This window comes from Pelophylax lessonae, assembly GCF_965119305.1.
Source record: "Pelophylax lessonae genome assembly, chromosome: 3".
NCBI lineage: Eukaryota > Metazoa > Chordata > Amphibia > Anura > Ranidae > Pelophylax > Pelophylax lessonae.
The window spans coordinates 505,717,526-505,733,785 of NC_138770.1; the positions used below are offsets into that span (position 1 = coordinate 505,717,526).

The window sequence follows — 16,260 nt, forward strand, 5'->3', positions numbered from 1 at the left end:
GCCCACCTGTCCCTCATCTATCCATTAGCTTGCATGTGCTCCCACTGTGGAGACACTTATAAATAAGTAGTGTTAGGACTGCAAGTAATACAGGGTGCCGTGAAGGGGCCTTGCAGCTTACACATGTGTTTGCAAATGTGTGTTAAATAAACCCCTGTTTTAATGTATATTGTTAGACAGGTCAATTCGGTTTGTAGGCAGACTGGTCGGTGAGTATATTTTACTAAGGGCCGGTTGTTCTCACACACCTCATTTAAAGACCCAAACCTTTTTCCTCATTAACCATATACAGGGATGGAGACGCTGAGCTTTACCCAGCCTGAGCCTCATTTAAAGTCCCAAAACTGCTCTTATTCCACAGACATTCATGGCCACTCAAGCTTCTTTTGAATCAGTCTGCACTGATGCTCTGCCCTAAAATATCTCTCCACACAGGGTACCTTTAAAGCTAATTGAACGATACACACACTGTAGACATGTTCATTGACGCCATGTATACAGCAGTGTGCAGAATCTGATTAGGATATATCTCCTTTTAAATGGTTCATACTGTGCTTAGCAAAGCAGTTAAGCACAGCTGTATCCTAAAAGCAGAGAGTGGTGGGAATGTTCTAGGTTGGCCATGCACATCTACACTAAGGCAGGCACATACAACAAATTATTATGTTTATCTTGACTACAATATCGGTCACTTTGCATATTAGCAGTCCGCCAGGTTGCATGTGAGAAATTTTATTCAGTTAGTGGAGGGACTTCTTGTCCCTTTGCCATCTGATGCATAACTAATGGGACATTAAGCATGAAGATTCAGTGACCTAGATTTTGCCTGAAAGGGAGATACTTTTGCTGTAATTTCTCTTCAACTACCCCATAGTGCTCTGTTCACTTGTACGTAGTGTTTATTTAGAAAGAAACTCACATATATATTCAGCTAAAAAGACATGTAAAACAGTTTAAAAGCATATAAACATTAAAAAAAACTGACCCAAAACCATTTCAGTTTATATTTTTGATGGTATACCTTAAAAATCGAAGCAACTTAGTTAGAAACTATAGAAAAAGTTTAGAACGTTAACATTTTTTTATTCCTCTTTGCTTATTGCAAGAAACACTGTATCTGTTATACCCATTTATGAATTTACAGATTTCCTGGAACACATAAAGGTGTCATGCTGTACAGCCTGTGGAAAGACATATGATAATCTAGCTGACTGTGTCTGATATCTGTCTGTAATTGTAGAAGCAAATTTGGGGCAAAAATACTCTGCATTCCTGTCTAAATTGCCCTTTTGTAATCTGGATTAGGTGGGAGGTTTTGATAGTTGACCTTACAAATATCATAAAGTACTCAGAGGACCTTAATATATAAGTGGTAAATCCAAGCAAGAAAGTTGCTGACGTGTAATTCCCTGTTGAAAAAGCACATGTACCTCTATACATGGGCAACAGAAGTGTACTCGCTGAAGCTTGTGTTTACCTTCCCTCTCTCATCATGCATCACCAATGTACACAGGTGTCAACTGCATTGGTGGTTGTAAGAAGCATTGCCCTGCTTTGGGCTTAGTTTTCTTTCTGCTACTCCATGCAGCATGTCTTTTAAAAATAATACAGAAGACAATCCCACTAAAACAGGCGACTTTTCAAATATTTACCTTTTCAGATATTATTATAATGAATTCAAAATCTGTTAGATCTCCCAATGGCTGTTGCCCACCCTTCAGCTGGACGTCTTGAATATCCAAGCATCACTAAATTCCTTTGTCCTTCAATGGTCAATAAAGAAAAGAAGATTTTTGCACTTAGCACAAAATCATTTTCTTTGAAGTCACCTGAGGGACAGAGGTCTCACCCTTTTATGTTTTTGGCCTTATGCTCAAAAAACATGACGGTTGGAGGTTGGGTTATACAGGGGCTGGCTTAAGGTTTTTTGTTTGTCAGTGTCCCAGAAATCTTTTTTTTTCTATTGGCATTCATGGAGGCAAAAACATGATCTTTCTGACATTTCAAATTACATTGATGTAAACAATATTACCACAAGTTAAGTGAATGCAGAAGTATCAGATATTCAAGTGTAAAGCCCTAACAAAAACACAATCAACACCCTAATAGTTACCAGACTATAAAATAAACAGGCCTTGGAGGGGGGGGGAATAGACTTTGCCAAACACTTTCATTTACCATTTCCATTTTGTCTGTGGAAAATAATACTGGATCAAATAGCACAGATGCTTCAAATTTATAGGATTACAGAGAAACTGTTTTTTTTCCTAAGCCATCTCTTTAAAACATTTTTTCTTTGTCCCGAATACTACAATTTTAATGCCAAAACCATGACAATCTACAAATCATTTACTAAGCTGTATATCCCTTATAATTTTTTTAAACTGCTGGAGAAATGTTATATAAAATAAGAAAAAGAATTGAACAATCATAATATTCCATAAAAAGACAAAAGGAAAATCTGGACAAAGTAGCCACCAGACTGCATTATACTAAGATTTGGATAGGGGGCTTTTTTAGTAATTATTTTTATTAATAAGGGAACCTTACTTTTTATTTTGTACAATTGCTATGAGTTGCATTTATCAGAGCTTATTGAAGCCTAAAAAAGTATTTCAAATAGTACAGATGTTTGTTTAGCATAAAAAACGAATACTAGAAAGTTGTTCATAGCAATGAAGTCATTGATATTGTTTGAGCTCCACTCCCTGTGGGTGAAAAGCATACCACGGGTTAAAAAAACACCCCAAAACAAGCTCCTGACTAATGACACAGCTCATGTGTTCTAAAACCGGTCTGTAGTGTAAATTTAAAGTAAATCTGAAGCTGAAGCTTTATTTCTAGTTTTAGATATAGTAGGAATTTATATTTTTACTTTATTTTTTCCATTTGTGTCTTTGTTTTCTATTATAAATACAGTTACTGTATATACGCGGGTTCTTCAAAACGTTTTATTATATGTTTCGCAGCCATCTTCACCACAGCCTGACAACTGTTATACTAAACTCTAAAGTCAGCCAACTTGCCAGACAGACTAGTCACATGACACTCTCAGATATGACCAATTTCTACTCCTGCGGCCTCACCATTTTCAACAAAAATATAAAAGTCCATAAACTTTTGGAAGACCCCCCGTAGTTAGTTTTGTTCAAAAAAGGCACCACTCCAATTAATTTATTCACTTACTGAGTATGCTGCTTCTTTAAGTTATAATCCTGGCTTGTGTACCTGTTACAGCTGCCCCCCCAGACCTCCCTTTTTTTACCTGAGCCTGATCCGATCCAGCGATGTACATGAGCACAAGGGCTCCAGCCCCTGTCCCTCTCCTCATTGGACAGATTGATAGCCATTAGAGCCACTGGCTCCTGCTGCTGTCAATCAAATCCTATGACACAGGAGTGGGGGGCGAGGCCGATTCCAGCTGTCTGTGTCAGCGGACACAGCAGTTGGACTCAGAAGCAAGTCTGCACAGGTGCCCCCAAGAAAAGCGGATTTCCGTAGGGGCACACTATGAGGAGGAGGGGCCTAAAGTGTCGGTGGGGCACCCCAGAAGAAGAGGTCAGGGTTGCTCTGTGCAATACTATTGCACAGAGCAGGTAAGTATAGGCCCGTTTGTTATTTTTATTTTAAAAAATAAAGGTTTACATCCACTTTAAACTTGTGCAGTGACTGCTGCCCCAGGTTTCCTGTTTCAAGTTGGCTCCTTTCTCTTGCAGCATCCTATGGAGCCACCCTTGTATGCAGGGTCTACAGTTGTGTTTCCCTACACTGTGTGCTTAAATAGAAACACACAGCCCTGTAACCTAGGATCCTAGAAGGCACTCCCCTGCTTTTTCCTCCTCTCCTCCTTCTTCAACAAGCTAATTGACTGTATTGTCCACTGTAAACTCTTTCCTGTGAAGACTGGAAGTTCTGGGAATCAAAACAGAGAGCAGAAGCCAGCAGCACTGAAAGTTCTAAATTGCAAGCGCTGGGTTAAGAATTTCAACAAATACTTGACTTGGTAATATTTATTCTTTTTGTGTTTTAATGTGTTAAACAAAAAATGCTGATTGTGAAGAAGGTGAACAAATTCTAAAACATAACCCAAGTTGTTCCAGTAAGATAAATACATTTCCTCATGACCCCTAAAGGCAACAGGATAAATTCCTGAAATTGAATTTTTCTATTTATTACTGGTAGCCATTTATATTTTGTTATCAGATGGGGCTAAAACAGAAGGCCATTTTGACATTTATATATTTCACATAGCTCTAACAGTGAAGAGCATGCAAATGATAAATCTTTTTGTCAGTTGCAAGAAGTGCCCTTATATCATTCCAATGACCCTAAATGGATTGTATTTTCCATAAGGGCTTATATTTACCTTATATATTTTTATACAAGGTGATCATAACCCCTTCAGTCAATTAGACTCTTCTCAAGGGTGAATACATTCAGTTTTAGTAAATCTCGGTTTATTCACAATAGGTGAATAGGGGAGAGTATGATCCATCACCCGGACTCTATCCTCCATTCATAGATCCTGTTACAGGCAGTGTAATAAATTAAATAACTTTTCTTAATTAGGGAGGAGGCAGGGAAAAGGGGCTTGTCCCCATCAGATCAATCTGTTCTGTCTGAAGACCCGGAGTTCTTAAATGCTTCAGTGAAGATTTCTCCAAGATCCAGCTTCTCACCGATTGTGGGACATACTTCATCACAGGCAAATGATTTGACGAAAAGCTGTAGGATTTTTTCTTTTTTTTCTGAAGCTAAACTTCAGCTTTATCTTAATAAAGGTAAAAACATTTACACTATGGAGCATTTTCTGCTTTTTTTTCTCTGTGCATTGAGGATTGCTGATGGTTAAATGCCTCTAAAGAGGATCGATTGGCTGAATGAGGCTTGGAGGGGTTAAAAGACGCCCTGGAATATCTTGGTTACAGCACAGTTTATATTAGCGGTGGATGATTATTGGTTGCTACTAGATACCACACTACAAGGATGAATACTTTCTGCTGGACACTGCACTGAGATTTACACTTACATGGACTACACTTTGTATTAGTGGTCATTATTGGATACCACATTTAAAAATGTACATGTGTTTAGATTTCCTCTATTGAACTTTGCAATTTTGTTTTCTTAAGGCCCGTACACACGTACCGATTGTCGGCCGAAAATGTTCGGCCGATTTTCGGCTTGTTAGTATGATGCTTCCGACAGCCGACAGCGCACTTTCGGCCGAACAGAATCTGTCGTGCAAGCACTAAAATTTTTGTATGCCGACACCAGAACGGCCGATTGTTCGCCAGTCAGTACAGATTTCGGCCGACAGACAGCAGATTTGCAAGACTGAGCATGCTCAGAAAAGAAAAAAGACAAGGAAAGTTAACCATCACATGACATCACTTCTGCAGTCGGCTGTTGTTGGCCGACAAAATTTGTGTGCAGTCTTTTGCACTCTTCAATGACAAGACAGCCCTCGGACAAAAGACGGCCGATCGTTCTGGTTCACAAGGGTTGCATTAAGAATGATCTATTGGTTTGTTTAAGATCTTTCATTGCACAAGTTTTATCTTTTGATAAGTTTAGAACTGTGCCTTTTTAAGTTTTCAGGTTTTAACTGACCTCATCTGCAGATCATCTCTTTGATTCGCAGATGAATAAAACAGAGTCAATATAAAAGTAGCAATGTTACTAATTATCTCCTATATCTAAACAGTGTTTATAAACACGTCACCGAGTCTTCTTACATACAGTCTATATTTTTGGTATGCCAATATATATATATAAGCTTCATGTGTCAACAATTGTTAATCACTCTGTATTATTCACTTATTTATTTGTAATATATTGAGTTCAATATATGCAAATTTGTAACACTTGGCACCTGGAGATGGATTGTCACTATTGTCTCCTACTGAATTGTTTTCTTGTTCTTATTATGTGATTTCTTTTTCTTTGGAAAAAAATATTTGTCTTCTTCAATAAAAAGATTATGAAACTAAAAACATTGCACCAGCAGAAAGAGGAATGTTAGCTATTTCAGTGACAGTTCACTGCTGACAGTTCACCATCCTTACACCAGGCCTGACCTGGCAGGGATCTGCGGCAGTTTTCTATTCTGAAAACTGCAGCAATCCCTTTAATTATCAGGTGCAGACCCTGCATTGGTTTCTATTACATTAGAACCTGGTGTGAGTGGTGCATATAGACCTGATTTAGGTCTATCTGCTTAATTAATGTGGAACACATCACAAAGGCCAGTATCTCTGCATTAGGTTTAAATTTAAAGTCATAGCTCTCTTTAGGATTCCAACATGGCCCCAATAATGCTGTACTAAGAACATAAACAACCATCATTGTAAGCCTCCATTTGTTAGGAATCAAATTAAATCCCTGAAGCTTTGTTTTATCATCACTTAAAATAGCTCTCCTCAAAATTCGCCCCATAGAATCTTACATGTAATGTCAACCACAAAGAAGTGTTTTTATTAGTAAAAAAAAAAACAATATGACACAAAAATGTGTGATACTCTTTATAACTTGCCTTTTACATACAAAATAACAAAAAGACTGTTAAAATAATGTAAGAGATAGGATTATCAGTGGAAACTTTGTTACAGGGATAGGAGGCTCTAGTCTGTACCCTGTACAAAGATTGGCTTTGGGAAGATTCAGACCCTGGAACTATAAATCAAATAACGTAGTTCATTTATTTTAGAACAAATCACTGGTCTTTTCCATGGTTACACAAGGGATGTAATGACTAAGGTACTGTTTAATTAGAAATAAAGAAAGTAAAATCTTGTTCAATTAAAGCAGCTTTTGATCTAAATACTGAATAGACCTTCCTATGGATCCATTGTTTTTATGCTCCTAATTTCTAAATTCTTTCTTTCCATGTGACCAGTCCAAGTTTAATCATTAGGAATTTTGAAATAAATACCATACTGGCAGCAGCTGCAAAGAAAGAATTTCACAATATCCAATTAGTCTATACAGCACACAACTGCTCATTTCCCAGCAGAGTTACCTTAACAAGATTGAATAGGTGCCCATTGTGTTATTTTTTTGGCAGGCAAACGGTGCTCTGAGTAAGATCAGTTTATCTACTTTTCTACTTAGGAAGAAATGGTAAACAGCATGCCACTTTAAACTGTACTTAGTAAGCTTGCTTTGCATATAGGGGTCTAAATAAAAACTTGAACATAGACATTAGATGACAGTCTATACGGGGAAGTTGCAAACACTGTCATTTGAGGTCCTCTACTGCGTAAAGCCAGATAGTGTATGTAAACCCTAATATTGAACTTCTCTCATTTTCTCCCTTTTGGTCTGTTACATATACAGTACCATTAAAAGTGGTTAATCTGTTCAATGAGCACAAAACAATAGTTATGCCAGAATTGTTTTTGATCTGATAACTTTATGTACTCTCTGCCTGTACTGCAATTGTCCAAGTTACATTGTTTCCAGGTATGTTTTGGGTTACAAAACACCTCTCTTTGACTTGTGAGGATGATGGTGGAGGTGTTCTGTAGTTCTGTCCTAGGTTAACAGTTCTGCTGTTTCATGGATATAGTACAATGAGTGAGCATTGTTACCCTAAAACAGGATGCTTTGTTCCTGGAATGCAGTTTTGGTGTTTTTAAAAGTAGTGCAAAAAGTAAATGAGGTAAAGCTTCACTTTGCAAAGAATACCCAATCACGTGCAATGAAAAAAAACAAAAACAAAACAGCATTTTTGCTTGCACATGATTGGATGATGGAAGTCAGCAGAGCTTCCCCTCATTTACTAAGCTCTGGAGAAGTTGCACAGCCTATTTGTCTTTAGTAAATCAATAGGATGTAAGAAAAGAAGGAGGCACAGGGGATCAACAAATGTCAGTTTCTAAACAGAATTTGGAGGATGATTTCTTCTCATCAGATTTACCTTCTTCTTCACTGGTGACTCCTGTGTTGGTATTTTTGTTTAAGTGTCAAAATCACTTTAGGTCTATCGCTATTAAAATAATGGATTACCTCTGCTGTCAGTTGGCGTAAATACATTTTATAAAATGGGTATGTTATGTGTATAATAGGCTTTGCTCTGGAAAACCGGTCTTATTTGAAATACTTTGAAGACATTGTTAAGGACAGCTTTATAAAGAAGTAGAAACATGTTTTTCATAACAAAATAGTGAAATAGATAATATTACCTTGATAAATAGGCCCCAAAGAAATAAATGCAGACTTGTGAAATAAAGCAATGCAAAAACAATGATAATAAGAAAAGTGCAGTAACCAGATTCCACTCTGTGGAAGTTCAATCCATACAAATTACTTTGGAGTGGTTTCTATAGGTTACTCTGATTTGAACTCGGCTTTTTCCCTTTCGAAAAAGTCAAACAGAAATGTAATTATTTGCTTTACCTGGCATACTGCGGTATCTGCATTGCCCAGTCATCGGGTCATATTCCTGGTTATCATCAGCACAAAGGCAGAGGAATGAGCCTTCTACATTTTCACATCGGGCCTCACCACAGACTCCAGTCAGCATTTCACATTCATTTACATCTGGAAAATGGAGAATTGTTATAAGGATACATTCTTTCTTACTGACAGCTCTTCACAGAACTGCTCTTTTTGTGCCAGCAAAGTTGCTGGCACAAGCAAACCCCCATGTGCACAATTAAATCCTATAGCTGGTGAGCTGAATTAAATAAATACTAGAATTTCCTGACTGTGGAGAAATGCTTATTGTGCACTGCTGGTGCTAAAGTATCAATCCAGGAAAGTATGCAGTATGTCAAAGCAAAATTCTCAACCCTCCAGCAATCACGACTATTTCCTTTGCCCTGTCCCTATTCACAATGGATGCCAGACAGCTACAAAACACTATTAAAACACATTCTCACCTGCCAAAATATTCATAATCAATTCAACAGGAACCGGACAACTTTCAGTACATTTGAACTCCTGTCTGTTCAGCAGAACGGTCAGACGGTCTTGCTAAAAAACCAGCATTCGATTAGCACTTGTAGCTAACGTGGCTGCAAGCGCTGATCAATATAATCTAATGGGGGGGGGGGAGTCCCCGCTATCAGAATACAATATCTCAGCAGGAGATATCCCTGCATCACGCATCACTTTGGTAATGCAGGAATCTGTCAGTTGTTTTCGTTCATACAGTGGATTGAACGGAAAAAACTGACATGAGAAGACTGTTCTCCAATCATATAAGAATTGAAATAGCTATCAAATACTACAAACCTCAGCAGACAGCCTTAAAAGACAATTACAGAGGCAAGAAAATATGATCTATTGTTCCTTCAAAACAAAAGTGAAAATTAGGACCTCTGCTTTGTACATAAGTATAAGCACTCATACAACAAAAGACATGCTTATCTGGAGAAAGATATCTCACTCAGATTTGCAGACATTAGATATCTTTCAAATGTTCCAAAGACCATATAATACTCTGCATAAACATAACATTACTGGGGGGGGGGGCAGTCAGATACACCTGGTGCTTGATGATCATGTGGAAAACCATAGCTAGAAAACATCTAGCTACAACAGTTCAACCCAGTTGATCCTTAAAGTGGTATTAAAGGTTACCTGCTCTGTGCAGTGGTTTTGAACAGAGCAGTCCCGATCTTCTTCTTCTCGGGTCCCCAACCGGTGCTTCTGGCACCTCCTTCTTGATCAGTGCCCCCAATAGCAAGCTGCTTGATATGGGGGCACTGGTGTGTTCTCCTTCCTGAGTCCTGCTCTGTGTATCCATAAGACACATAGAGCCGTCGCTAGGCTGCCACCCCCACTCTCTCCTCATTGGCTCACTGGCTGTGATTGACAGCAGTGGGAGCCAATGGCAGGGACTCATCTGCTGTCAGAATACAGTTGATTGGATGCATGTGCTGATCGAATGGAAATTTTCTAACATTCTCGTTCGAGAGAAGTTGCTTGTTGGATTCACTTGTCTTTCGTAGAAACGGACATAAATGGATCGAAACTTGGCTACTCCCTGGTGAATCGGCACATTTTGATGCATCTATATAGCCAGCTTTAATTTCTCTAAATACATTTGACTGGTGTGCTTTTCACTATCCAGAGACATTAAAGTCTGATGCCTGATCTGGTCAGGCTGTATGGGATGATAATCATCTTCAGACTTATTCATTAACAAACTGATGCAATTGTACTTTGAACTTAGTTACTTCGCACATTATGTCTTTGGTATAGAAGTCGGTACCAGTGTTGTAAAATCAATATGCTTTGTAACCTTAAATTTACAATAAATAAAGGTTTATTGTATTGTTTGGCAGAGCCTCTATCTTAAAAATGACAGTTTTACCAAGACTAATATACTTGTTCCACGTGCTACCAATTGCAATAGCACCCTCCTTCTTTAAATTTACTTTCCTTTTACTGTTACTTCTTTACCCCTTCCAATGCTGCATGAAAATATATAGTTACCTATAAAATGCCCAAACTGATTACTAAACAAAATTTGAAATCATAAATACAAGATACAATGCAAAGATGATAAGATGTGGCAATGTTACAGACATGCATGCTTTTACATTCCAGTTCTAAAACAGGGGTTAGAAACTGACAACTTACCCACACACCCTTGCCCATCCAGTGAGTCTTGGTACCCCTGGTAACAGAGGCAACGATATGAACCATTGGTGTTTTCACAAAACCCTTGACTGCATAGCGTGCTGTTAGTACATTCATCAACATCTGAAAATGAGACATGTTTTTGATCAAAGGACATAACACAAATATAACAAGACATCCTATACACTGACTTGCACCAAAAGTCAACAACAAGCAAATTATGCATACATATATGGTAGCTTTCAATATGTCTTCCTAAGTAAATAAATATCTAACTCATTTTCAGGAACAAAACGATTTTTAGTAGCTAAAATAATAAAAAAATGAAGGAAAGGATTATAATTGTCTTTTAAAATCCAGGTGCTGGATCTAATTATATGGTCCTTCTGGAATGGATTTTTATTTTGAGGTCTGTTTATAAGCACAAATATTTGTAATTGCAGGGCCAATATCTGGGGTTTACTGGAAGGACCACTGGAATATCTTGGCACCATAGGTCAGTAGGGTGTGTGCAATGCAATATGGGATATGGGGGAGACACCAAAGCTCCAACTTACTGTGTATGTTAACCTCCCTGGCGGTATGATTCTTTTGGATTTTAGGTGCTGAAAGCGGTACCATTATTTTAGGTGCTGAAAGCATGTAATTCTTGTGAATGAGCAGCCCAAACCAACTGTATACATTTATTATACATATTATATATATATATATATATATATATATATATATATATATATATATATATGTATGTATACATATATTATGTATACATATATTATATATATATATATATATATATATATATATATATATATATATATATATACGTATATATATATATATATATATATATATATATATATATATATATATACATATATATATATATATATATATATATATATATATATATACATATATATGTATATATATATATATATATATATATATATGTGTGTGTATATATATATATGTATATGTGTATATATATACGTATATATATATATACTGTATATATATATATATATATACATATATTTACATAAAAAGTACAGTAAAACTGCAGGAAAGGGCACTGGGGGGTAATGTAATGTGATTTTATTTTATTTTGAACGATATCAGTGTGTTTGGTGCATTTTACATTCGAATTTGCCGCCGGTTCCACCCCCCGGCGGACGTCACGTCGCCGGAGACGGAAGCCGGGGCTCGCAGACGATCAGGAGAGAGCTCCGCCGCCGCACACCGCTCGCAGTCTTCGCTGGATCCCGGAGAAAAGGTAAGTAAAACCTCCTCCAGCATCCAGCGATCTTCTTAGCGCTACCCCGAGTGTGACTCGGGGTTACCGCTTTTGGCACTAAAATCTTACCCCGAGTCACACTCGGGAATACCGCTAGGAAGGTTAAGGTATAGGATGCATTGTAGTGTTCAGGAAGAGGAGCTATAGAGAACACAGTATTTTAATGTACTTCATGGTGTCTGATTTTAGTTGAATACTGTGCCAATTGGAAAATGGTTACAGGACTGGTGAATGAAGAAAGATACCTTTTCACAAGAATGTTCCCATAAGCGTTCTGACATTTGATATGTAAAACATGTAATTTAGCTGTACTGGGAATAACTGAGACTGGACTGTGTCCCAGGTAGTCTCCCAGGTGTCTCCCCAATAGGGCTGCAAGAACACCTAGGATAGATTAATATTAAGCCCTCCTCCTAGTTGAGGGGGTGGAGAGAGATCTTCATTTTGATTTTGAAGTGTCAATTGCTGTGACTTCTGTTGAGACTTTATTTTGTTAACCTGAAGCAATGGCAGTTTTATGTATGCTGAAGCTATCTACTGCTTGACTAGCATGAAAGCATAGATTGAGATAAAGCGTACTGTTCTGTGCATGCCTCTACCCCCACTAAGGTGGTCACTCCACTCATCAACATTTTATTTTGGGTTGGTTTTGCATGCTAACTTTTTGAAAGCTGATTTATTAAAGTTCCCCCACTCCACTGACCTCAAATTATTTTTTTGCACTTGCAACATTACAGCACTAAAGATTATTACCTCGTTAGATGCTCACTTTGCAGCTAAATCTTTGTTTTGCTTCAGGTGTTAAAGTGGGTGTTTAATGCACAATTGAAGCAGCTCCGTTTTTTTTGCAGTGTCTTTGGAATTATTGGCATTAAAATGTGTCTGTATTATCCTAAATATAACTATGTAACCTAAATATCTTTTTACTTGGAACACATGGGCTATGCATGTAAATGTTTTTAAATGAAACATATTTTTTCATGAAATCCATTATTTTTTTTTTAAATCATTGGTGTTCCCAACGGTATTCTTGTATTGTTTTATAATGCTTAATTTGGTAGGTAATATAGAATAGCCCTGTGTACCATGGTTCCTGACAACATGTCCAGCTACATCAACCATAGCTACATCCACCAAAGCTTGGCAATCACTTTCCAGGAACATTCTCCTCCCTGTTTTCTTTTGAATTTCATTGCTTTCTGGTAGTTGCAAGTGTGTGCACACAGCTAAGTTTGCATTGGAAAATGTTCACTCATATTTGTGCATGCAAAAACATTCCTTAAATTAGGAGAAAGCTGAGCAAATTTGTTAACACATGCAAAGCTTTTGTGCTTTCCAATTAAGTAAATCGTGATATATTTCTCTAAAGTTTGTGTTTGTGGTTTACTTTAAGGAAAACCAGACCTAAAAGTTTGGGGGTACAATTATTTACAGACATAAAAAAAATAAAAGACAAAAGGACAGATAAAAATGAAGATCAAGGTTATTCATCCTGCTGATCATCTTTACCTCTATATATCATTGTATTATTATATTTGAAAATGAACCATGATCACATTCCCTGAGGACTAGCTGAATCTCAAGAACTTTAATATTTTAAATGCTATGGGTTACAAAGCAATGTGCATAAATATTGAAAGAGGTCTATATATCAAATTTAAACTCCTCATTATACAGTTTCTGTGTGATACACACATCCTTCTCCCACTCTCCAGTATTTATTCAAAACAATTCAAAGGCCCCACAAAATAATGTGCTAAAATTGGCAGCATTACCCCTACAGTAGCTGTTAATAACTTGCACTTCTCATCTGTAGTCCCAACAGTAAGTGAACCATGCTTACATAATGTGTCTGTTCCACAAGAGCTGTATTATTTTACTTGTTGTGCACAGAAGGATTTAAGATGTAAGACAGAAGTCTGCAGGAGCATCAAATATATTGTTTAATGCAGATAGCAGACCTGCGGTGAGAGCCTTTTAAAGACTGAAACGTATCCACCAGATGGTAACAAGATCAACATTAAGTCAAAGCATTTCTTTTTCAGCAAATCTCTAGTGATTCTACAGTCAAAACCACTTCACAACAGTTCTTGAAATACCAGCCAGAATAGATAAATATTCAACAGGAATTCTCTGGTCAGTGTGGCTGAATACAGCTTGAGAAGTCGCCAGATTTTCATTGAAAAAAGTGAAAGCTGTTTTTATTGGTGTTAGGGGTCAGCTTTAAATGTAGAACTTGCAGAGAGGTACTCCAGATGCCAAAGTGCATTTAAGGGCTTCCTGCTTGTGTTTATTCGTCTCCATTGCATCACATACAGCAAAAAGAGATTCCCTTGCTGGGGTCAGAATCAGAACGGTCCAACTTACAAGAAAATATTCATTGGTAGCTGTGAGACAAAGAGGATTTTGCCTGGACCTGCAGGCCTGTTCCAACACTGCATGCAGTCTCTAAATCTGACAGACATACACCACCCCACACATCCCAGAGAACGTTTTAAATGTTTCCCCAGATTGAGAAATGGTGTGACCAGTAGGTAATCCCTGTCTACCACTTAAAATATTAAACACTAGAACCTAGGCAGAGGGTAAACCCAATCTATGACTCTGCCCTGGACTGAAAGCTATTGTTAGTCACAATGGGTAACCATGCCAGTAACTGCCACAAACTAATGCAAATCAGGTCTGGCATACATCCTTTTATGCATGTCTACAACTCTCAGAGTATGCCATTATCTTTCAGCCACAATCCTACTGTCACGATCTGGAGTCAGGCTTGGTGGCCAGTAGCTATAGCAGTAGTGCAGCACTTACAGACCAGCTAGATACTTACAGAAGCAGGTAACCCTGGCAGATGACACAGACTTACCTGAGGTGCAGAGTTTAAGTACTAACTGATGTTCACCAGAGCTCCTGATAGTGGAGATGGTTTTGTTGCATGTTAGTACTAAGTCTCAGTCCTCGGGATCGTCCCACCAGGAGGTCTGCAAGCCAGTGTCCAGTAGCTGATATAGCTAAATGTCAGTAACAAGTGGTTGTAGGTTGGGATCAAGCAGACAGCAGTCAAGGAACAAGCCAAGGGTCGGTAAGGAGTGGTAGCAAAGATACAAACAGCAGTAGAAGTGACAAGAGTGGGACAGAGCACAATAATCTGGCACACAGGAAGTGCAAATGTATGGCTTTAACAGGAAGTTCATCAGAGGAGCAAAAGGTTCAGAGACAAAGTTCAAGACAAACAAGGTTTAAGGCAGGATAATTTAAGGAATTGTCCAGAGAGCTGTCCAGCGAGCTGTTCAGCATTCCAGCTGGCTCAGCAAGAAGGGACATCACCTGACACAACAGAGTTCTGACATATATTAATATTACCTATAAGAATATGTCAGGATCCCATGGAAATTATTAAAAAACAAATTACTCGGATTATTCCATATAGTTGTCATAAACAGGTCATTAATTGGCTGTAGAATGAAGAAAATACCCCTTTAGATGATGGGCAATCCACATCTCATACAATAGGAGTATAGGGGAAGACTTCTGTTTGTGACATCCTTTGTACTATTTCTGAACAAAGTCAGAGACTACTGAGGGGCTACACTGACCTCCCTAAAGCCTGACACACCACAGCTTTAAATTCCAGCCTACACATAGCATCAATTTATTTTCAGAGATCCTGGAAAATCCCCAATAAATATTGTTTAGTGAAAAATTTACTTCAAATCCCAACATTTTTCACCACCTATTTTGCAGTGTCATCAGGGGTAAATGAAAAAAAAGTGTTCAGTGCATGTGCACTAAAGTGAGAAAAAAACAAAATGGTGCCTCCACCATGTGCCAATCATTTATAGGCTCCCCTTCTCATTCATGGGCCAGGATGTATATTTGTGTCATTGCGTCATCATGTATTTGTGTCATGACGCATATTTACATCTGACATAATTATGTCGGTGAGTGACGTCATCACATTTTTGCATGACTGACCCATATAATGCTCTGGTGCCCTTTGGGGTTTTTTCACAATTACAACCACTTTTTCAATATTTTACAATACAAGTCTTTTTACTTATTTGAATCCCTATTCTTTTGGGGAAGCTTATAAATTCAACTCACTACCTCCCTATCTTCTAACTTCTTATATAAAAGAAGTCAATGTAAAGCCTTAATTCAATCCATTTGGACCTTTTCTAGGTTCCAATTTTACATATGACAAACCCCAAAACTGCAGGTGATCCAATTTTCCTCCATGCCTTTCCCATATATGCTGTGGGATGGGTTTATTACTACTTAGGGTAATATCCCCAATATGATCAAGAATTCTTCTTCTCAGTAATTTGATAGTCTTTTCCACATTTGTAAAAAAATACATGGGCATTTAG

The 16,260-nt window shown here is 37.8% G+C and overlaps 1 protein-coding gene across 2 annotated transcripts in view; it reads right to left on the reverse strand.

The window, feature by feature from the left end:
• LTBP1 (latent transforming growth factor beta binding protein 1) overlaps window positions 1–16,260 on the reverse strand; it is a 513,632-nt gene that overhangs the window by 23,011 nt on the left and 474,361 nt on the right. For both annotated transcript variants that reach the window (XM_082249446.1, XM_082249447.1), the window contains 2 exons: window positions 10,594–10,716; window positions 8,401–8,544 (listed from right to left, as the gene is read on the reverse strand). In XM_082249446.1, coding sequence (XP_082105572.1) covers window positions 8,401–8,544; window positions 10,594–10,716 — 267 coding nt within the window. The remainder of the gene's footprint in view (window positions 1–8,400; window positions 8,545–10,593; window positions 10,717–16,260) is intronic.